Source organism: Centroberyx gerrardi, chromosome 22 (assembly GCF_048128805.1).
Source record: "Centroberyx gerrardi isolate f3 chromosome 22, fCenGer3.hap1.cur.20231027, whole genome shotgun sequence".
NCBI lineage: Eukaryota > Metazoa > Chordata > Actinopteri > Beryciformes > Berycidae > Centroberyx > Centroberyx gerrardi.
In genome coordinates, this window is record NC_136018.1 from 12758341 (window position 1) to 12781605 (window position 23265).

General features: G+C 41.4%; 2 protein-coding genes across 2 annotated transcripts; one reads left to right on the top strand and one right to left on the bottom strand.

Moving 5' to 3' along the window:
- Positions 1-7239: 7239 nt before the first annotated feature.
- On the bottom strand, positions 7240-8659 carry cbln2b (cerebellin 2b precursor). Its single transcript, XM_071912951.1, has 3 exons — positions 8372-8659; positions 7576-7695; positions 7240-7437 (listed from the first exon to the last, which is right to left on the bottom strand). The coding sequence occupies exons 1-3, from the start codon at positions 8657-8659 to the stop codon at positions 7240-7242; spliced, it is 606 nt and encodes a 201-aa protein (XP_071769052.1).
- Positions 8660-13874: 5215 nt separating this feature from the next.
- Positions 13875-21800, top strand: fbxo15 (F-box protein 15). The gene is made up of 10 exons (XM_071912930.1): positions 13875-14008; positions 14183-14311; positions 16065-16169; positions 16609-16848; positions 18835-19032; positions 19138-19267; positions 19451-19533; positions 20645-20790; positions 21092-21216; positions 21534-21800. The coding sequence occupies exons 1-10, from the start codon at positions 13875-13877 to the stop codon at positions 21798-21800; spliced, it is 1557 nt and encodes a 518-aa protein (XP_071769031.1).
- Positions 21801-23265: the final 1465 nt, after the last annotated feature.

A 23265-nucleotide genomic window follows, 5' to 3' on the forward strand; every position in this document is an offset into this window, starting at 1 on the left:
GCAGTATGGATATTGCAGGCTGTGGCAGAAGGAATAAACAGACTTTCTCTCTCTTTTTCCTCTCCTCCCTTTCCTTCAGGGATGGGCCTGTTCACAGAGGCGGTTCTGTGACTGATGTTTGTCTGTGTTATGCGTCTATTTATTTGTTTGGCAAACAAATGCATTATTAACAAGCCACCGCCACATGTTATCCTCTCCGTGTATTCTCCGTTTGCATCACTGTCTTTCTATTCAAGTGCAAATTAGCTAGGTCAGTGCACAACCTTAACTACAATGGCAAAGTCTCAGGTGAAATTATTGACTCTAACAGATATATAACTCTGCTATAGCCTTGTGAATAAACAATAATAAGAAAAAACATATTCCAATGTGTCTAAGTAATTTGCTCCTTGGTAAAGTCTTCTTTTTTATTCCTCAGTAGAAGAGGGCACAGGTGGTTATGTCTCACACAGGTTATGTCTCCCTGGCTTTGCCGACAAAATGCTGCCATTACTGTGGGCCGTGAAATTAGCAGAGCTCATTTGGAGGGAAACCTATGGAAAGAGGTTTTAAAAATGATATAAAGAGGTTTGGACCATTAAAACCGGTGATAAATCCTGACATTCAGTATGCATTTCCTTTTAACTTGCTGCCACATTAGATATTAGATTGAGTGGGCCCCTAAGCGTCATTTCAGACCCAAAAGGAAATGCCTGTAGGTTTGCCTGAGAACAGCCTGAATAAAAATAATGCTGTGAAAGGCTTATTCGCTCTCACAATCACACTTAAGGCAATTTCAGCCATAACAGGGACTGGGACGGGGAGAAAATGAGTCTTTGGCAAAAGACACCATTTTTGTGGAAATTTTCACATGCATACCAATGTATTTGGTTCATCAGCAATCAGAAAAAAGGCTGGAAAGTGAAAAGGTTGTTAGGGTGGCTCTCCAATGATAGCGAGGGCCTCTTGAGCAATATACAATGCATGTCCACACTTTCCAATGGAACAGTGTAGAACAAACGTAATATTGGAATTCAGTCCTGGCAGCATTTGAAAGGAAATATTTGTTCCATCAGTCAAAGTGACCAGCCTTTAAAAAGCGGAGCTAGAAAGATAATTAGTGAATCTGGGGCTGATAGGTACACTCTGCAGCAACTCGGCTTCTGGTGATATTGCTGTTTGTGGGTCCCAGAGGAATTACTCGCCTACTTCTTAAACTATGGTTCGGGACCCAAAATGGGTCATGAGCCGATTTCTGATGGGTCCCTACGTGCCAAGAGTAACGACATGTTTTCATGAGCTTAGGGCCCAGAATATGAGACACTACATTTCTCATTTGGGTCCCAGGATGCAAAAGTTTAAGAAGAGAGCTTCTCACTGAAACAGAAAAAAATGTGTGAGGATGTAGGGAAGGTCGAGTTTAGCCTCAGACCAAAATCTGAATGTGAAGCTGAAATTATTCAGATCAAGTTTTTCAAGATCAAGATCAAGATTTTTTAGGGGTATGAAGCAACTCTACAATGCCAAAATTAACCATCAAGTCATTTAATCTAGCAGAGTCATACCATGTTCTATTTCTTAAAACAAGAAAAAAAATCTGCCAGTGGGGTGAGATAATTTTACTTGTTTCCAATTCAAAGGATTTTCTTAAATCAAGTGCCATTTTCTTAATACTAGTGGAGTGAGCCGCCTAATTCTGCCTTGTTTCAAAATATTACCACTTGTTTCTAGAAAATTCCTGAAGCAAGTGAATCTGTATTGAAAGCAAGTGGAATTATTTCGCCCCATTGGCAGAATGTGTCCATTGTTTTTTAGAAAAATAAGATTTAAAACTGAATTTGAGACTAATGGTAAGATGGACTTTTTTGCAGTGAGGAAAGAAAAGCTGTCAGTATGAAGCTGAATCAACACACTGTTGGTAGACCAATCTAACAGAACTACTAAGTTATGACATATTTTGAGGATAATGAGGTCCAACGGTGTTTTATATCAGGGAATAAAAAGAGCGTGGAAACATGTGGTTTGGTTAGAAGTACTGAGCCAACATTGGTATATGGCACAAAAAGCTGGTACAAAGATTAAGAATGAGTCTATTTCAGCATCAGGCAAGAGCAAGGTTCAATTTTTACTGCTCCTTTTTTTTTTCAATTAGGCCCTTTTTTCATTCACAATAAATACATGAAAAATATGGAGGGGATGCTTTGATGAAAGGAGGAGGTTGGCATTCCTCTTGTTTGCACAAATGATAAATGTATTTCCCTTGTTAACTTGGAAAATGTGAGAAAAAAAATGACACTTTACCTGCCAGCTAATCCTTGTTAAAATTTTTTACAAATCACCCACTGAAGATATGCAAGGCAATGTAATTAAATTTTTAGATGTTCAGAGACTAAAAGACGAGCTGAAATGAATGTCAAAGCCATCTTGATCTTCAGACGACAGCTTTCAAATCAAGACCAGAAGACTTTAATTCTTATTGCTAAAATGGTTTTAATGTTGTTTTTCTACAGCGGTTTGAAGATGCGTTTAGATGTTTGCAAATACGAGCCGCTTTGTTCAGGGCTGAATGAACAGGAATTAAACTTGTTGTGATGTGTGTGTGTGTGTACAGTACGTGTGTATGCCATGTACATAATATTCATAAGTGCACATGAGCACACTTTGTCTGTGTATGTGTGTTTGTGTGCGTATATATGTTTACACACCAAAACCGCCCGATTAATGAAATAACTGACATTCTTTATGAGAGCCTGGAACCAAAGACGACATCCCTCTGATGACTCTATTACATAATTTAGACTCTAATGCATAGAGCACCGCTGCGCCTCATGCTGCCAGGGCCCACGGTGCAGCCACTCTGTGATCTTACTAGAAGTGCTGTGTCCTAGAGTCATACCAATAAAAGCACCAACCCTCAAAGGATGCGTATCATCAAGACATAATCTTTCAAGAGACCGGCGACGAACAAAGACGTCTCTAAAAAAGCTTAAAGGCCGTACGAGTTCGGGGATTTTTAATAGCAACTACCAGTTTTGTAATGATCTGTGTGTGGCCCACAAAGCACAGTAGAATGCCATCTGCGCTTCCATAAAAGTGCCCCCCATATTTGAAGATTGATTGTACTTTTGTACTTTAGGGGCGGACACATGGTGGGTTTATACTCCAACATCGTTGATAAATGTTGATGATCCTGGATGTGCTGCTACAAACACAAAACTCTGCCCAATCAATTAGGCTCAATGGCTAGACCAGGTTTGGAATCATTAGGTGTTTTACTGCATCAGAGACTAGAAGTTGCATGTCAGCATGTCTAATCATTAGTATGTCATGGTAGTGGTTGATCACATATCTTCCTAGATTAAATATAAAGATTTCAACAACTTTCTGTCATCAATTTCACCACCCAGTCTTCCTGCACCCAAAGAATCACATGCATGAAAGTTAAATTAAGAATTACCTTGTTCATGGAGGAGTAGATTTATTGTGATCAATTTAATAAGATGCCATAATTTATTGCATTTGTCATTTGGTCTGTTTACTGATTACTTGTTTGACATGCTATCTCAATTAGCTAAGGGGATAATTTTGAAATAGACTTTTCATTCCAGTATGGGCACAATTAGCAGTTTATAGGCCAGTTTAATACACTCTCCAAATCACTCTGATTTGCTGGCAGTTGTTACTGCTTTGTGCAGTCCTATTGCTGGCAGCAGCAGGCTATCAGCAGGTCTTTCTGCTTTGTTCTCAGCTGTTGTGTTCTGTTCTACAGAAGATGAAGGTATTACAAAATGGTAGCAGATATCCATGTTGAAGAAGCAAGACCAACAAACTCAAATTTCCAGATGCTCACATGTATGATATTGATAATTAGAAATGCAAATGCTCTCCTATCCCAACAGCTGTTGGCTTTCATTCTTGATCCACATGAACAAAGAATAATTTTTATCTTTTCTTATGTTTGTGAGTGACTGTTCAGAAACAGTACAATGATATGATGTTTCAATAACCAAAGGATTATTGTTAAGTGTTGCAATGTGGCAGTTAACCCTTCTGACAGATTTTCTACATTACTTACAAACTAAGTACGGTTTCTCCAAAAATGATTTGGATATTAATGGCTTCATGTTGTCTTTGTGTTGAATGGGCATTTCCTCTGCAGAATGGCATGCTGTTAATATAAGGATCAGCTTTCATGCCACTCCACCAATCAGAGGGTCTTCATCTTTTTACTGGAGTGCCATCTTGTTTTGACTAAGTCACCAAAAATAATGTTTTGGACCTTTACAACCTCCACACCTTTTTTGCACAAAACCTAAATTCTTTAGCTAATTTTTGCCTCCACACCAAACTTTGAACATTTGAAAATGCATTTAAAGATCATATGACGCTAAACTCTCCACTTAAACCAATACAAAGTTTGTTTTTAGGCCAGGTGGCAACTCGTTTGATGGGGTGAGCCACGGTGAGGCATTCTGTTGCACCTCTTATCAGGTTTTAAGTGAAAATAGTGCTATTTTGATGGACACTGATTTAATTAATATAATTGTTCTAATGGCAGATGACTGACACCAAACATTACCCGGGTCAGACTTCAAATCCAAACAAATCAAAACGCACAAGGCATGACATCCATTTTTGTCATTTCACATACAGTAGGCCTACTTAAAAAAGCTAGCTTGCTCACAGTTTTCACCTGTGATGAGTTTTTCCAATTAGAGCAGAAAAATCTCCCCACAGACTCACATGTTAAGGTAAAGACATTTGTCAGCACACCATAGCCCAGCTTGTTTAAAGGAAGTTGAAAGGTGTGGCCCTCCTGTGCACTTGACTGTGTCTCCAAAGCTAAAATGGCGAAAGCTAAGTAGAATACAGATAATTTAAGATAACTCCATAAAGAACCACAAATTGGTCAAATGCCCATAACATTTCTCTTCACTGAGCTGAGGCTTAAGTTTGCCCTTTGAGCCAATAATCTTACATCAGAGAGCACAATCATCTTGACCTGCATAATCACGTACTGTAACTCTTCCATAATTCTTCCCTAAACCTGCCTTCTTGACCCTGTTTCTGGACAAACCATAGGAGATTATACTGAATGTACAAAATATTAGGGACATCTTCCTCATATTGTGTTGCAGCCCCTTTTGCACAATCCATATCTCAATTGTCTCAAAGCTTTAAAATCTAACTTGTCTGCTTCTCTTTATCTCAACCTCCTTTGTGATGGGTGTAGATTTAATAAGGGAAATCAATGAGGGATAATGGCTTTTACCTGGATTCACCTCATCAGTCTACTTCATGAAAAGAGTGTCCCAAATATTTTGTACATTGTGTATGTTTCCCGTAGAATCTTCCTTTATTCATCAAAGAACTGTATATACAAATAATTAAGGATTGACTAAATTATCTTTGGTAAAATATTTTATTCTAAGCCTTATCAGAGGGGGTAAAAATGATTTCACTTAAGGTGAGTGCCAAACTGTCTGATATCGCAACCATTCAAAAAAAAAATCACTAAATAAAAGATCGATTGTGGCACTTGTACAGGATCTTGTCTGAATCATCTCGGTTCTGAATTTGGGTTGAGAGAGAGAGAGAGAGGCGAGGAGGAGGGGTGGGGTGGGGGGTGCAGGGCGATGTGTGTGGGTGAAGATGTCCTGCAGGGTTGATTTTCCCCAGTACGCCCAAAACAATATCTTATTGTCTCTGGCTTCCCATTATATCACAATAAAAAAAAAACCTTAGACACCATGGTGAGGAGGGAACTTTGCGCTGGTGCAACTACAGTGTAGGCTATTTTTTTTCTTCTTCTTTTATCATTTTAATCTTCACGAAATCTAATTCACCATCAAAGTTGATCGTGATTTTACTTGAGAGTCGATTCTGCTCTGAAAGAAAAGGTTTCTCTCTGGTTTTTGTTCGTCCTGCGCTGCGTAAAGACGCTCCAAGGTCTAGCGGCTCAGTTCTGTGTGCAGTAACGTATTACATTTCACAGTTACAAGTATTGTAACGGATACCTATTTCAGTTAATACTATTACAGTTACCAATCAACATGAAAGAAAAAAGGTCGTTACTTTTGTTATCTCTAAATATCATATTAAAGTTGAACCTACCAAAAAATATATCTCTCCTCCTTCCCTTGATTCTTTTACTGCTCCCTGCGAGGAGCCCCTACAGTAATAACATTATTTTTGAAATGAGTAACGAGTAATTAGTAATGCGTTACTTTTTTTTAATAAGGAGCCCAGCAGTGTGTTTCAGCACCTCGGACAGAGACTAAGGCGCAATGGGTATTGAGTTGATAGTGGGCCTTTTGGCTTCATTTACTCTCACTTCCATAACAGGCATGATTTTTTTGTTCAGTCTATTCCTCGTCAGTGCAAAGTCATATGAATAAAAAGTGATAGATGCGCTTAGCCTATACAATACAATATCTTTTATTAAGCGGGACATATAGGGATTCTTCTATTATTTCCACAATGTACATTTGGTGAGCAACGTCACTGAACATTAAATCAGTCAAAGCTACGCAGATCCGAAATGTAGAACACACAATAATGTGAATATGTACTTTATAAATTATATAATGTTTTTTAATAAAAGGGCTCTAAGTTGTCTCCGGTGGCTGAAATATGTCGCCTTTTTTCTCTTTTAATAAACTCTGAATAGTAGGCGGCCTACATTTGGCTTATTTTCAATATGTTCAGCATCCAAACGCAACACCATGGACAGCACAAAACAAAAAAGAAAAAACTTCCATTCGTGCAAAAAATGCCTTGGGCGTGAAAGCACTTCTTCTCTGGATGTCCATAATTCCATATACTTCACTTGGACGGAAACCATAATTCTTTAAGGCTATACAAACATAAAATAGAGCATAACACACTCGGCCTGTCCAGGACATAAGTTCTTCCACTTTTCATCTTCTCCCGTCCATTTTGCCCAGGTGCACCTGTTTGTCTGTTGGCAAAGTTTGTTTTCCAAGCGAGAAAAATCCAAATAACCGACAAGCACACGCCACAGGCCGATCAATACGTTTAATCATCCAGATTGCGTTAAAGTTGACTGATGGATTTGGATATATGAAACTCCAAGGAAACGTTCATATTTGACTAGATAGTGGACGAGTGTAGGTATACAGATATTCGTCGGCTTCCTTGGCTGACAGTTTTTTAAGTTCAAAATAAATGGCATGGTTTTTTTGTTCCTCGACCTAGAAGGAGAGTCCCGTGCGACGTAGGTCATCGCAGATTATTAGATTATAGAGGAAAGACTAGAAAGCCTGAGAAGGTGGAGTATTTCCATCCGCCCATGAGGGTGCCCCGTTCCAGCTTCAGATAGACCCGGTCCTCCCGTTCAACCATCAGCAGTACTCCGTTGCTGGCCGCCTCTCTCGTAACGTCCTGGTCACCGGCAAATGCTGATATAACCGGATAATCATTCTGCATCAGGTTCACCTATAGGGTGCGATGAAGGGGGGAAAGCAAGCTCAATTTTTAGTCTCATATTCAATTCCGCCGGTGGACTGAAATTAGATCTATTTTCAGTATTTGTATTTGGATGCAGACCAAATAGGCTATTTGGTAATTGCTCACCTGTATGGTTTGTCTGTTGTAGACCTTGACCACGTGAAAGCTGAAACTATATATTCCCCTCCTTGGCGCCTGGAAAACACTTGCTTTGAGATCGAAATGGTTGCCGATGTTCACTAAAACCTGTGACCAAAAAAGGCGCACAATGAGAGAGCGCTGTGTTTTTCCAGGTGCATGCTTTACTTTAAATCAGAACTGGTTTTAATAAATTGTCCCTGCTATCCTTAGTAATAACAGAGCAGCATATCAGTCTGATGGTTCTTATATGCCAAATGTTTTAGGCTGCACTTGATTCCCACTGTGTAAGATTCCCCACGCGTAAGAAATAATAGGCCGCTATCCAAAGACCTCAGCAGTGAAACTTGTCTTGATGGGAACATCCAACCAATAGCAATAAAGCACAAATCTAAATTCTGCCAAGGCCTAAGACGCATATGTGATAAATGATTCTGCATGCATGATCCTTAATTTTGGCACCGCATTTCCAAATTACGCCAATTACGCACAGCATTAAATTAGCCATACCCATAAGAAAACAGCTTTCTGCTGTTTACCTTAGGGAGGCTTAGGGATCAGATTACACAGAGCGTGAGTAGTGATAGGAAATCAATGCAACATCACCTTTAACAAGTTATGAACGCCCACAGCAAATACACGGGAAGTCATATAGTGTTAAACAAAAATAATGAAACAACCGAAGGAAAACAGTAACCACTGTAACTAAGTTGATGAACCAAATCAGATTATGATTCGACTGGTGATGGGCTGTGTTACTAGCAAATTTCCGTAGACACCTGACCTGGTCAAAATAGATGGTCATAGACGTGTTGCTCATCTCTGACGGCTCATGGTTGGTTCCACGCACGGCTGAAAAAGCCACCTTTGCGCCGGCGGAGCGGACGGATATGCCGAGTGAGGAGGTGACTGCTCCGTCCGAAGAAGGGTTCGAGTCGCACACCACCAGACACTTCCCTTCCAGCACGATGGGCTCCGTGTCGTTCTGGCCGAGGCAGAGAGCCACGCCGCATCCCAAGAGGAGGGTCAGTGCCAGCATGGCACAGGGTCCCGGGAAGCGCGCTGGCACCATGGTCGGAACGCTGATCCTGTGCACACTGATACAACCCGGCAGCCCCTTGGAGGTTTGTTAGTACTCGATCACCTGGTCCAGACTTACTCCCTTCTCTCTCTCTCTCTCTCTCTCTCTCTCTATCTCTCTCTCTCTCTCCCTCCCTCTCTCTCTCTCTCTCTCTCTTCCTCTATCTGTGATGCTCCCTCACTCTCTCAAACACCCTCTGACACACAGACGCACTCAGACTCTCTCCGGCTCTCTCACTCCCCTCCCTCCTGTGCGTCTTAGTTGATTTTAGGGGGGTCTTCAGACAGCTGGTGTTGTAAATCCTGATGATTAAAGAGTAAAATAAAAGTGATTATGTCAGAGAATACTAGGAGAACTATCTTGCATAGTTGCCTGAAAAAAACTTGAACATATTCTGTGTGCGTAAAGTAGCCAGCGTGCGTAAAAGCAAAGGTAGTCTATTATGCGTAAAATATCTAAATATTCACGTTGTTTGCATTAATATTGATGTTGTATTGGTCCGATATTGATCAAATCATCTGTTTAGGCTACTGTAGAATATCCCCCAATACAGTTATGCGCCACAGCTCTTTCAGTTACAAGTTATATATTCCATCCAAAATTATAATCCATCGATCCGCTAGCCTCGTACTTATTCTTGGTAATAGCAAAACAAACACTTGGTAGACATTTCTTACTCAGGAAAAAGTAAATGTCGGAGCTTACCTGTGCAATCCATCCCGCTGGTATGCTCTCTGTCTCTCGCAGACTGAACTGAGCGCTTGGATCGCCGGTGCAAAGAAGGAATCGTCTCTTGGCTCCCTTTAGAGGGACAATTCACGCCCATTCTTTGAGTGTAATGTAACCACTGCAGCGAGACTCCTCAAAAGTACCCCACAATCGAGAGCACACGCGTGGATTAATGAGTTTGTTTACATATTAATCAGTTCAGTGTTGTGAGCTCAGGGGGCCTCTCGGGACGGCAGAGATCACTTGCTCTCAATGTCTGTAATTTATATGCTATGGGGTTCTCACGTCGCTCCCTGATTAATCTGAGATGAAGGGGGTTGAACAGCGGATAACCTTGCTGTTGCATGGCGGATTCGGCATGCATGTATATGTTACTAATTTGAGTCTAAAACCAGCATTTTTATGAGTCAAACATAGATACTTGTGCGCCATCCAGTGGCAGACAGCAGAATTTGCCTGCCTCTGCGTTTCAGGTGTACACAGAAACGCCACAGCATAATGTTTTAAATAATAAAACTGTGCGCTATTTGGCTTATATATTTCAGATGAACAATGGATATTGGCATATCAGCAAATCATTTCACGTACGCATCATATTTCACAAACATGCCAAGTTGAAGGGAGTTGACAGTTTGGAAAGTGCCTGCTTCACAGTCAAGGACCTGCAGTCCCTGTACCTTTCTTACCCTTTCTTTTCAATTCATCCCTGACATGTCATCATCCTTTGAAGAGCTGTGTAGAGGGCTCCTTATCAGTGCTCCACACCTCTGAAGGGTCTGAGAGTGGGCTTCAGTGAACCCTCACTTTAGCCCTCTAATGAGCTGTCACTCTCCTTACTTAAATATATGCTAATTGGCTGGATTATGTATGGAGCTCACATTCATAGAGGAAGGTATAGACTGTGTTTGACTTCACTAATTATCCAAATAGAGAGAGGGAGGTGAATACTTCTTTTAACAGAATTCATCAGGACTGTGATCTATATTTCAAATGCAATCAAAACAGATGGATTAGGCTCTATAGCAGATGCTATTAAACATGCATGCTGGACTCGCTCAAACTCACACAAAACATACAGAATATGTAGATGAAACAACTACCAACATCAATATGCAATGCCCTTGTATAATGATCCATGACTTGCACTATTTTAGACTTAATCATGGTTACTCCGTCCCCACACCCTCCAACCCCTTTCTCAACCCCATTTGACAAACATTGCACTGTCAGTGCTGACTGACAAGCCATGCAGAAGAGTGACATCAGGTATCCAAGAGCCACAACTGACCCCAGGCCTGCAGAAGGACACACAGCTACAGAAAACATCAAATGTCAAGTATGGGGGACATGCAAGGAAAAGGCATGTGGCCTACATGGCATTACCATACCAGAGGCTGCCGTTGCCTGAAGAGGGTGTGCACTTCCATCAGGCAAGCTGATCGGCCAGACTGACAACGACGTTACGGTTATTTTCCCTGACAGCTAGCAGAGCCTACTGGCTCCCAGGAACGGGGAGGTCGATCATGTGACGGGTCTTAAAGCGAGCCATCTGCTTTTGCAATGTAAAGAGACTTCGCCTCAGTCTGACTGGCTTTGTTTTTCTGCACAAGTCACAGCACAAGCAAGTACTTCTATGGGCAGAAAGCATTGGGTAACCTACAGTACATTAACAGCATGATTCCCCTTGTGACTTGGGTTTGATTTTGCTCAATGTAACGGTCATTACTTTGGTTAAGAAATCAGTCTGTCAGAATGTGTGTCTGCATGGAAGGTAATTGCTGTTCATTTGATCTTTCCTTCAGAGGAGTTATGCCTTTTTCTGTTTGTCCTAAATTCATTGCATCTTCATCTCCTGTTTCATTATATAAATATTATACATAAAATATCCTGTGCTAAAAAGCGGAGGAAATCCATAACAAGAAGCACTGAGCACTCGTACCACCATGTGCCTCAAGAGGTCTAAAACAACCACGTTAAGACAAATGTGTGTGCACTGTGTGTGTGTGTGTGTGTGTGTGTCTGTCTGTCTGTCTGACTGCCTGTCTGTCTGTGTGCGGCTATGTATTCTAAATGTGTGTGTGTATCTTCATGTCTCAAAGGTCAACGTCTCCAACAAGTTCATACACCATGGGAGGTCTCTCTCACTTCAACCCTGAAAGAAACCTTCGTGAGAAAGAGATTACAATTTCGCCTTCTGCTTTGTCTCTCCTGTGCCTTACATCAGTAAGACGTGACCTCTATCTTAGCATGTGTGTGAGGAGAAAAATAACATCAATCTTCCACTTCCTCCCCTGCTAGTGTTGGGCTAACACCTAGCCTCCCTGATGAGGAGTATATTGCTAACCCGGAGAAAGGTTACAGCAAACAGCACTGTGCCTGGTATACAGTAGCTGATACAAGTTTGTCAGCTACCCATGTGTGCGTGTGTGCGTTTGAAGATTTAGCTGTAGGTGGCAATAGCAGTGGAAGCAAAGAAAACTCATGTAAGACTATTTGAAAGGGCTGCTTTCAGAAAATAATCAAACAAGACAAACTTGGCTCCTGGTTTTAAACATAAATCTGTCTGCTGTGTGAATATGAAGCCTTGATGGGCCTCATACTCATTATGTGAATTGTAAAACACAGCAGACTCATCACGGGTGACTTTGGGAGAACCTCTACTTTCAGAAAAGAGACACATAAAAACAGTGAAGAACTATATTGGATGATTGACACAATAAACTGAAGCAGAAGAAGTCCTCCCAAGTTGTTCTGTCTCAGGTTTGTTTTTAATTTCCCATAGTAAAGTATGATGCTGACTGAAGGTCTCAATTCAACAGACAGCCACCTAATAATCCTGCATAGATTTTATGTTTAAATCTTCACAAAGGAATATTTTGCAGTGCAATTATTATGTTCAATTCAATACCTCTTAGGCCTTGAGTGACATATGGCATGCAATGATGTACACACAACATGGGTGGAAAGCAATAAAATACTATATTTTATGGGGGGAAAAATGGCATACTTTTCAACAGAAATGTGAGAGAAAGAGAATACCACTCAGTTTGATAATTAATTGCAAATGTCATTCCAATTGTCTAGTCCAATAAATAGTTGTTAACATTAACAACTCTCTTCCAGACCTAGAAACAATAGCAGGCTACAAGACTCTTTGATGTCATCAAGAAATGAACGTTATTGTCATATAATATTATCAGTTATGACCCAGAAAGTGGACCTTTATTGCCACAAAATATCCCTTGCTGCTCTTAGTCACCTTTCCATCTTTCCCAGTTTGTTCTCTGTGTACGAATTCTGGCAGTTGTTCACAAATGCTCCCAAATACTGATTGGACTGTCATCGACTAAAGTACACAAATAATATGAATTCTTAGGCGTATATTGGATGGTTTCCCCGTTGACTGTATTTTGAAGACTTTGATTTTGAAATGTCTTACCGGAAGTCCAAGCAATGCTGCTGCTAGCTTCATAGCCAATCTACAGGCGCTCACGCGGCTAGGTTGAACTTTAGTAACGGTTAACCTATCTAACTTAATTGAAAATCAATTGCCATTACAATTACACCTATAACCATTTCCAACCTCGTTTAGCTAAGCTGCGATTTTATTTGCAGTTGGGGGCACTTGTTCAAAATAGCCAGAAAATGCTGGTCGTACCAGCAGCTCACCTGTGAGCTCCTTTAGCTGTTGTCGGCTACATGTGAGGGGAAGTGCAGAGCAGAGCTCGCTACACTACCCGAGGTTAGCTGTACATTTAATGTAATGCTGACTTAACCTTGTTTTTGACTCTGATCCACCATATTTCTTCACCAGGTGGCGTTTTATCAACTGTCAATAGGCCTACAATCTACTCGTGGTAGCCTATTTTCCATGTTCTAGGCCAGTGGTTCTCAACGTGGGGTCCGGGGACCACCAGGGGTCCTTGAGGGGATTCCAGGGGGTCCCCGGCAAATTGATTAATTGTGAAATTATGAAACCTCACCATTATTTAATTTACAAGAAGTTAACACAATTAGAGAATGTAGAAGAATGACTGTTTTGATCATAGTTTCACTGTTATCTCTCTACCTACAATACAGATAGTCTAACCCTAACCCAAAATCATATCCAACAATAAAAATAGTCTCGGATTTGGGTCCGAGAGACAAAATCTCATCAGATGGGGGTCTGTGGATCTAATGTGGACTAAATTAGGGTCCTTGATATGAAAAAGGTTGAGAATCACTGTTCTAGGCTATATTCATTTTAGCTCTGCGAGATGACTATTGAACAGTGACAATAGAGGGATCATTTGGTTCAGTAGGGATAGGTGTTTAATTTACAAGACAATCTTCACTCAAATTAATTGGCATTTGTCGGCGACAATCAAATTCAAATGATTCATTTGTGCGCTTTAATTTTGAAGGCAAAATCGCTAGACCGGAAGGCTTATCTGTGCTAGTAGCTGCAGCTTGACTTGCTTGACTTGCCCTCACCATGGCGACTGGACGCGGACAGTTCTTTCGGAGTTTCATAGAGGGTCTGGAGAGAAAACCTGCACAGCCACTTCAAGGCAGAGGAAAGGCTACTAAAAAGAAGAAAAGACATCCCAGGACAATGTCGGCCCTCAGGTGAAGCATCAAGTGACATGTTATCCCATGCTGGCTCGGCGTAAAATAATGAAATCCGTGGTCTGGAAACCACAGAATAATTTTAGACTAGACTGCTGCCAACGCCGTACTTTAACACGTTAACAGTCTGTAGCCTACCTTGCAAATATAACCGATGTTGTATCTGTCTCATAGGAGGCCCGGGTCAAGACCAGTGAAACAAATGGCAGCACCAAATGCCGATATTTTAACAGTGCCAGGAGCAAGGTTGTCCAAAACTGCTGACAAATCATCTCGAGCCTCCACTCAAAACTTCCTAGAAACGTAAGCTGTCCACTGATGTTTGTGTTTGCCCAAATTCTCACCACTTTCAGGTTCAATGGTCAGAAACTGTCCTGTTTCAAGTACAAACTTAATTGTCCCTTAAGGAAAATGGTTTGCAGACAGGGTTGGTAGTAAAACTCAAGCACAGTAGAATTATTACAGGCTTAAGACACTTCATCAGCCTATGTGTCCAAACTAAGCAATCTAATTAAAGTGGGAATACAGGAAGAGTCCCTGCTTCTTTTCCTAGTGAGTTTATGCACTTTAAGTAGACACCAAGGGGGCATCAGCTCAAACTGCCCAAGTCAGTCAAGAAGGACCATGACCTTCCTCACCTGGTTCACATCAGTAACCTTAGTGGCTATTTTCACCGAGCTCCGCAGTCTGTTTTTATTGTTTAATCTGAAACTGCCAAACCAGGGTGCAATACAAAGGGTAAAAACAGATGAAAGGAAAAAAAAATCAGATTGAACAAGGTTATCGTTTGACCATGCATATTGAAAGAGTTAATTTTCCATTTTTATCTGCCATATGAAAAACAAACCCTCCCTTATCTTCTTGCAGCACCTGTATTTGTCTCATAAATCGCTAACAGCTCCCATATATTTAGATTTATTGAGCTGTCCAACAGTTCAAACTGAGATTAACAGAAAATCTTTACTGTCAAATGTGGCTCAAGACCTCAGCTAAGCACAACTGACCACAACTGAGCCAGAAAGTTCCCATTTCAGTCTGCTGGGAAGCATTCAGTGTCCAAAGGTTGGACCAGTGGTTTCTAAAATGTCTAAACACATTTTCGGCAACTTTGTCTATTTACCCCCAGTGAATGGTAGAATGAAGCACCTGCCCTACCAGTGTATGACACATCATTGCAGATATGTAGTTCAGATATAACCATACTGGATGCTTTGAGATGTATTTTTTTTTATAAAAAGCAACATGGATGATGTAGATTAGTCAACAGATGGAATTATGGAAACACTTTTGAGGAATTCAAGCCAACAGGACGTTCCCTGACTCTGATAGGTGCCCGGGGTCGGATTTTTATGCACTATTTGCGAAAAGATGAGTCTCAGGATGCTTTTTGACGCTGGGTTAATACAGCACCATCACTAGCATGTACTGGCAATGTTGTGGATATGAGTGCAGCTTGTTTCTTGCCTGTCATCCCCTCTCTTAAACTGTCTTGTCACTTTCTGCTACGCTGTTAGAAATGCCAAAGAAACCCTTAAAGCTGCACTAGGCTGCACTTTGCATGCTGGTGGCTCCAAATGGCAGTGAGTAGTAACCGTTTGAAAAATTTGAACTTCTTTATCCAGAAATCATGTAACCAGAATTTCATCTGAGCAAATAAGGTGAATGTACAGGGTCTAAGTTCAGCGGGATCTGACACTTTTCTCAATCGCAGCCCCACTTTGTGATTTAGGCTGATATGACTGCTGTATCTTTACATAAAAATCCTGAGTAGTGTAGCTTTAAAAAACGGAGTCCTGAAGTTGGTATGAGTCATCATGACTGTTCATTATCTGTGTGGGTTTTATACCAAATCTACTAAATGGGAACATTATTGCTTGGCGTTGGCCAGTTGGGTATATTGCCAGAAGCACAGCGTAAGATTGCAAAGTTGTCAAAAGAGTATATTTGTTTCATACACTAGCCCCTAAAGAAAAGAACTGCATGCCGCTGAACCACAGGTGGCACGAAAACATTGGTGTCAGTTCCTTGTAGTCATGTCTAATTACCTTTTCCTTAGACTGCCATCTGAGATCCTGATTAACATTCTGTCATACCTGGATGCCTCCTCGCTTTTCTGCATCAGCCACGTCAACAAGCTCTTCTATCAGCTCGCCAATGATGAGTAAGTCTGCAAAAGGTCTCATGAATGCAGTCGGCACAGTTAAACTTTAAATAGAAGAGTATTTTAATCAAGAACTCATAGCTTCAATCCAACAGCAAGTAAGTGCAGTGTTCCTGCCAGTCAGGGAATTTCTTAAATATCGTGGAATATTGACAGCTCTCTTGCAGACAGACAGGGAAGTTCAAGCAGTCCGATAACTTCTTTGTCCTGGACTACCAGGAATCTTTATCAGAATGTATTTTTTTCAGCTTTTTCATATCAAATGGTGGCCACCATGTGTCAGGGAATTGCCCACATATCTTAGAATGGGAGCCCTGTAAGGAAATAACTTACTAGACTCACAAAATCATTCAATCATTTGTGTCTTTCTTCAGCTGTTTCCACTCACAGCAGTCTTACTTCTCTACGCCTATCTGGCTCTTACTTCCCTTCACTGTAGTGCCATGTGGCATAAGATGTACATATCAGAGTTTGGCAAGAGTCAGAGGTGGAAGCCGAAGTGCATGGACGAGGTGCTGCTGAAGCTGGACGCAGTGGAGGTGCGGGATCGGGCCGCGGGCTACTGGAAGAGGCTGTACTTCAGGAGCATAACTGGATACGACGTGAACAAGTGGAAGAGAGAGCTTCGGGACATCAGCCCGTACACCGGGCTGCCCAGCCAGACACAGTGGGTCCTCAGGTGAGAGACGGGCCCAGGCAAAAACTGTTTGAAGTACTTGAGTTGTATGATTTGCATGATGTACTAAGCACTTGATTTCACGTACTAGACACTTAGTATCTTTAAAAGTGTTGCTTGTTAAGCTAATCAAATGCTCACCATGTACACTACCAGTCAAAAGTTTGGACACACTTGATTGAATGTACTATGTTTTTCATTATCTTAAAGCCGTTTTGATCTAAAGGCTTATGCTGAAATGCTTGAAATTAGTTTTTTAGACAAATATAAATAGTGAAGTAAGCAAGTAAGTGAAGCAAAGGGTGGCTATGTTAAAGAATCTAAAACATAAGATAGTTTTGATTTGTTTAACACTTTTTTAGCCACTGCATAATTCCATTTCTGTTATTTCACAGTTTTGATGTCTTTACTATTATTCTAAAATGTGAAAAATAGTAAAAATACAGAAAAATGTGTGTCCAAACTTTTGACTGGTAGTGTATATTCAAACACTACTGTTCAACTTCTATTTAACTACAATTTAACGCAAAATGCAAGAGGTCTCAGTTAAAAAGCAAACACATTTCCATGGGAATCCTTTTGAAGTCTTATGTCCGTTACATTTATGTGTTACAATTTGTTACTTTGCCTTCTTTCAATGGACAGGTGTTTATGTAGGACAACCGAATCAATGGTTTTGGTTGACCTCATATTTACAATACCATAATTTGTATTTGCCGTCTGTTGTGTATGCTTGGCTGTTTGACAATGGGAAGCAGCAGTGTGAGCTGTCATGGGAACCCCTGCTATTGTGCACTCTTCCTGGCTCGCACCGCAAAGTTAAACCGCGGCGCTCCAACCTCGCTGTTATGACAGTTTAAGGGTAGAAACCAGAGGACGATCCAAACCGCTGGCAATCAAAAACAAAGCATGGTTTGTTTTCCCTCTCACACTTAATGACACTTTCTTATTAAAGGTGAGAGAGGAGGTCTCTGTCTGAATGCGTTGTGTGCTCAGGGGGATGCCGGCGCACAGGGGAAAGCTCCCTCACCGCCTCCACCGCGGTTTCTGCTGTGTTTTTATAACCTCTGATTAGAGGCTGTGCAGCACTCAATTTTGAGTTCTGTGGCAGCCGCTGAGGTACAGAGGGGAAGTAGAAATAATTGTGTTCCTTGCAGAGGCTGTCTGAATTGTTGAAATAAATTACTTGGACACCCCCCCCACACACACACACACACACACACACACACCTTCCCCTTCCTCCCTCCCCCCACCAACCCAGACAATTCCCTGTGGGGGTTTGTCTGTTAGAGAAACGCAGGCGGATGCGATTTACCTTGGTAATAATCATTTCACAAGACATCAGACATACAGACAATGGGGAGTGAAATCCCTTGGGTCACCTGAGGCCTCCTGGGCCGCTCTGGTTTTTAGTTTTATTCCTCTACTTAATTGATATTGGATGGTGCCTCAGCTCGACAGCGGCTGCATCACAGTGGGGGCATCCCTGAATCACAGTTTGGACAGAATTGGATCAAGAGATTTGTCACAACAGCTGTGGTTTCATTTCAGCTATTGCATATCATTTAATTAGCAAGTGTAGCTTCACCAGAGTCACAATACACCCCACTGCTGTCAAAAGTAGATGTTAGAGCCATTAAACTCATGGTTTGCGTGATTAAAGGAGTTGGGTTGAGCTGTACAGTACATTGCACAATTATCTACACTGTATTAAGTTAAAATAATTATATAGATGACTTGATTTTTGGTTCAACAATGCCAATTCTGGCCTAGTCATAGCTATTACGGAGTGTGAATTGAGGTAATTCCCAGTTTAGAAAGTAGAGGGCTTGTCTGTGTAATTTTTGCATTGTTTATTTTCAAACTAGCAGCTCACAAATGATCTTGTGAGGAAACTCTCCCACCCCCACCGCCACCCCACATGTGTGCTTTTATTGCCGTACCCGAAACATCTGCCATATCTTTCTGCATCGCATTATCTTTTTCTAGAAACTTGCATGTCACCTGGGAGCTGACGGTATCTGACAAGTCAGGGTGTGAGGGGACATTTGAGCAGAGCCGAGCGCACTTCTTTGAGTCTTCTGTGATCGCATGCTGGAGCGGAGGCCGCTGGCCCAACTACCACCGCGTTTCCACCCTTCAACTCCACGGTGTCCGGACAACCCACAGCTGCCTCAGCCTAAAGAAGTAAGACAGCCTCGCCTCCTCTCCTCTCCTCTCCTCTCCTCTCCTCTCCTCTCCTCTCCTCTCCTCTCCTCTCAATAATATCTTTTTTCCCCTTTGCCCTGTCAGACCTGGCTGGCGGTCCCTCATGGCCAAGTTTGACATGGAGACTCTATCTAAAAGTACGCAGGTTATTGGCAGAGACAGACTGGTCAAACTGATACTTCTACAGCCTGGCATCATCCTTGGCATCTGGAGGGTAATTCCTTGACAACCACAGCATGTTACATAATTTGTTAGCTTATTGTGGCTAAATATGGATGAGATCAGTGGAATTTTAACCAAAAGCGACTTCTTTGCATTAGGCAGCTAAATGAGCTAAACAAATAGGAAAATGTACACTATGCAGAAAGGCTAAGCTGACTGATGTCTGTGTCTGCAGGGTCAGAGCTCTATTGCCTTTGTCATGGTCAGCCTCCACTTCCACAGGCTGGTGGAGAAGAGTCTCCTGGGATCCTCCGTTTGGTAGGCTACCCTCTGGCAGGCACCTCTTGTTCATTTGCTTAAATGGCGGGCACTGCATTGCCAACAGATGGTTTGGGCCCAAATGCAAAGGATGCGATAATTGACACGAGTAGTTTGATGCTCCTGATGTGACCCGTCTGTGATGCAATGCGGGCATCAGATTTGAAGCGTCAGCAGCACTGGCACCTGCATTTCACCACTGCAATGTCTCAGATTTTCTTCAAAGTAATATAAAAGATGGCCTGTGCTACAGTCTGCTTCTCATATTTGGAGACCAGCTGCTAGACCAGCTACTACTATTTGGGTGGAAGGAAGACCTGCATACTCTAGGATACGATGGCATATGATTGAAAACCAGTGAGCTAGACTACAGTGTTCATATGTTTTACATCTGAAAAATTGTATGCTACCAGCTGAATTACCTGACCAGTTTGCTGCCACTGAATCAGCTTTGTGAGTTAAAGCCTTTAAATAAGTCAAAGGTCAGTGTGGTTCCAGAAACGTTATGTATGGACCGCGGTTTGGAGTTGAGCAGACACATCAAGGAGGTTGGACGTGCCACTCGATGCTTTTAGTGTGCTTTGGGCCATTGAAAGCAATATTTGAAAATCCATGCACCTGATGCATCTTTGGGCTTTGATCTACCTTTGGGCTTTAAAAGATCATAGTAAACATTCCCTTACGTGGCAAAAGGCGACTTACTATAGACTTGTTTCCAAATGTTGTGAATCCTTTATGCATGTTTTTGGATGAGATGCAAATCACAACAGAATATTGTCTTATTATGTTAATGTGATGTGAAAACATATCGTCATTTGGAACATAGCTGTCTTACTAGGGATTACTTTTGTCTTGGTTCTGTTAGATTGTCAGATACATGGTGAGTGAATAGTGAGTGATTTGCAAAATGATTGTACAGCTACACCTATTGTGAGTCTTGTACTTGAACATAGTGTGGGCACAGCCCCCTCTCCTGGTTACTGGTGAGAGCACAATGCTACAGCACCTTATGCTTACAGTTGAAAGAATCCACTGAAAATGGTGAAATGATAATGCTGTTCACTTACTTCAGTTTTCCTCTAATGTTTATCACTTTTTCCCCCACCTGCAGCCCCTACTCCGAGCCAGTGGACAAACCCCCTTTTGATGACATCGACCCCGAGTACGGTCTCCATGGTTACTCACTACACATTGTTCTCCACAACACTGTGACGGAGATCATGTCCGGCCACTTCTCCCAGCTCTTCTGCCGGAGAAGTACATTATTTTTACTCATACTTACAAGATGACACTATGAAATGCTACTGGCAATATAAAGGGTACCTGCGGGCCATTAAAAAGTCTGAAAAAGTTTAATTATATGATCTAAATTTAAGGTAACATTAAAAAGGTCATAAACAGTTGAATTTGGCTTTCTGATACCTTGTTTGTGAGGTGAATGTACTTGGATGACTTCGATGCCCTAGAGATTTAAGCTCATGCAGCTCAGTCGGCTGATCTAACATCACTGTGTGAGAACTGACTTGCCTCTTGGCTGTGTGATGTTGTCATTGACCAGTTCATATCAAAGACGGCCTAATCCCCCTGACTGCCATTAGCAAGGCCAACTTGTCGCAGCACACCCCCCTGTCAGGCAACATCAGCCTGCCCTGGAAGTGCGAGGCCCTCGAGGGCACAGTGGAGGTACCAGTTGCACTGTATAACTGTGTGTTGTTATTGGTATAGTAAAAAAAAAAAAGTCCACTTTAAAAGTATAGCACAGAGTTGGGGCCCGAATCACTCCTTTCCTGTCTCTGGACTTAGAAGAACATACTTGGAAGTCCAGCCTATTGGATGTATGCTGGGTTAAATTAAGGAGATTTCAGGCTGAAATGTCACTGTCTATCATTTTTACTGAAACCCCAATGAGGTTTCAACATTGATAGTCTACGTAGAAAAGAGGTGTTCAAACTCCCTTTTTGTTTGTTTCTTTCTTCCTGTCTCCCTTTCTGTCTTGGTAGAACTGCTGCATGATGAGCCTGACTCTGCTGGATGAATCCCAGAAACCCTTCTGGTGTGTCAGCTCTCCCGTTTCCATGGTGCTGGCCAAGAGGCCCGTCTCCTACGACTACGACGGCGAGCACTTCTTGATCCACTACCAGGACTCAGAAGGCTTGGTGAAGATGAAGCTCGTATGGATGAAGGAACAGAAGCAGTTCTTCCTTGTCGGTCTCACCGCCTATGTGGCCGTTAACAAAGTCAACAAGTATTTCAGTAGAGATTACTGAACCTGCAGTTTTTTTCTGCTGCGCTGAGTTCCTTTTAAAAACTGATTGATGATTTCAGTTTGTGTTCTGTGATTGGAACAAGTTTTGAGGTTTTCACATTTGCAGTTTTGATACTGCGACTTTGCTTCATATTTTGGATTATGCATATGATTTGTCTACACAACTTTATGCTTTGTACATAGCTTGTGTATTTGTTATACACAACACAAAAGAAAATCACGTTCTGTAAGAATGTAAAGAGAAGAAAATAAATTACAAGCTTGTGCTGTTGGAGCTTCATCTGTTAGTCCTAGGAGTTTGGACTCTTCATTCTTGAAGAAAAACTTATAATAAAAATATTTCATCATTCGTAATTTGTTCATAATGCAGTAAATGTATTATTGCGCTTGCAAGCCTTTTGTTAAACTTGAATAAACATGTCTTCATCATGTCTATGCAGTCTGTTAACACAAACGCAGCTTGCATATACATTATAGCCTGAAGGGTTGAAGGTCAACCTTTTTGTTGGATTTAAAGTCACAAAGCGTAGACATGCAGATGTGGATATTTATCATGGTGACAACAGATTAGACCCCGTAGCCTAGTAGAATGCACATTGAATATTCCATCTTATACTGTCTACTTTATATTTAAATAGAAATTTGAGGCTTAGAGGTGATCCAGGTCATTTCCGATTTTACTCAGCCTTTTGTGTACTGTGATTACCGTTCCGCAATGAAGTCTAATGAATCAAATACCATCTATCTTTACATATGAAAAGTGGTTATTTTACCGGTGAACAGGATCTGATGCAACTATCCCTTGTGCCATTTAGGGTCATTATGCAGAAACCCTGCTTGGATGTTAGAGGAAAAGGGATTGGGTGAGAGCAGGTATGTCATTGGGGCTAACAAGTGGAAACATCCATCACAGATGTTTCCTTGAATTTCAGCACCTTCAGAAGGCTCAAAATTAAATTCTGCGGTCTTGGAACCATCTCCCTCCAAACCTCTCAACACTTAGAAGACCTATGCTCACTTACACTATCCTGACATTGCACCTAGACTTTGGCTTGAACCCTGTCACATTTCACCCAGTATTTTCCAAATGTCATGCTCAGTTTCAACAAAAATTAGCTAAAAGGACGACTGATCCTTCTGGAAACAGCCAGGAAACTGGAATTGAATTGTATTAGCAAAGAATAGATTTACAGTAACTGAAAGTATTAGGAGCTGAGGACGCCCAGTTCTGCTACCATACTGTAGTTATGCCATAAACAAAAAGTCCAATTCAGTCTTGATGGATTTCCATATTCGGTATCCTTTCTTATCTGTTTGTTAACTTTCAATTGCACTTCAACAGCTTGTTATACCACCAAGTACTGCTGATTTCACAAAATTGTATGAGATTAAGTTGAATTTGAGGATTTAGGTTGATGTAAGGGCTTTAATGGTTACTCCAGTAATGAATTTAATCCTACAGTAGA

What these genes read in the sequence shown, in the direction of transcription:
- fbxo15 (XM_071912930.1), top strand. Translation starts at nt 13,875, where the DNA reads ATGGCGACTGGACGCGGACAGTTCTTTCGGAGTTTCATAGAGGGTCTG. An exon ending in TATCAGCTCGCCAATGATGA is followed by an intron (nt 16,170 to 16,608) that starts GTAAGTCTGCAA and finishes CCTTCACTGTAG; the next exon opens with TGCCATGTGGCATAAGATGT. An exon ending in CTCCTGGGATCCTCCGTTTG is followed by an intron (nt 19,534 to 20,644) that starts GTAGGCTACCCT and finishes CCCCACCTGCAG; the next exon opens with CCCCTACTCCGAGCCAGTGG.
- cbln2b (XM_071912951.1), bottom strand. Translation starts at nt 8,659, where the DNA reads ATGGTGCCAGCGCGCTTCCCGGGACCCTGTGCCATGCTGGCACTGACC. An exon ending in TGACCATCTATTTTGACCAG is followed by an intron (nt 7,696 to 8,371) that starts GTCAGGTGTCTA and finishes TTTTGGTCACAG; the next exon opens with GTTTTAGTGAACATCGGCAA. An exon ending in ACAACAGACAAACCATACAG is followed by an intron (nt 7,438 to 7,575) that starts GTGAGCAATTAC and finishes CGCACCCTATAG; the next exon opens with GTGAACCTGATGCAGAATGA.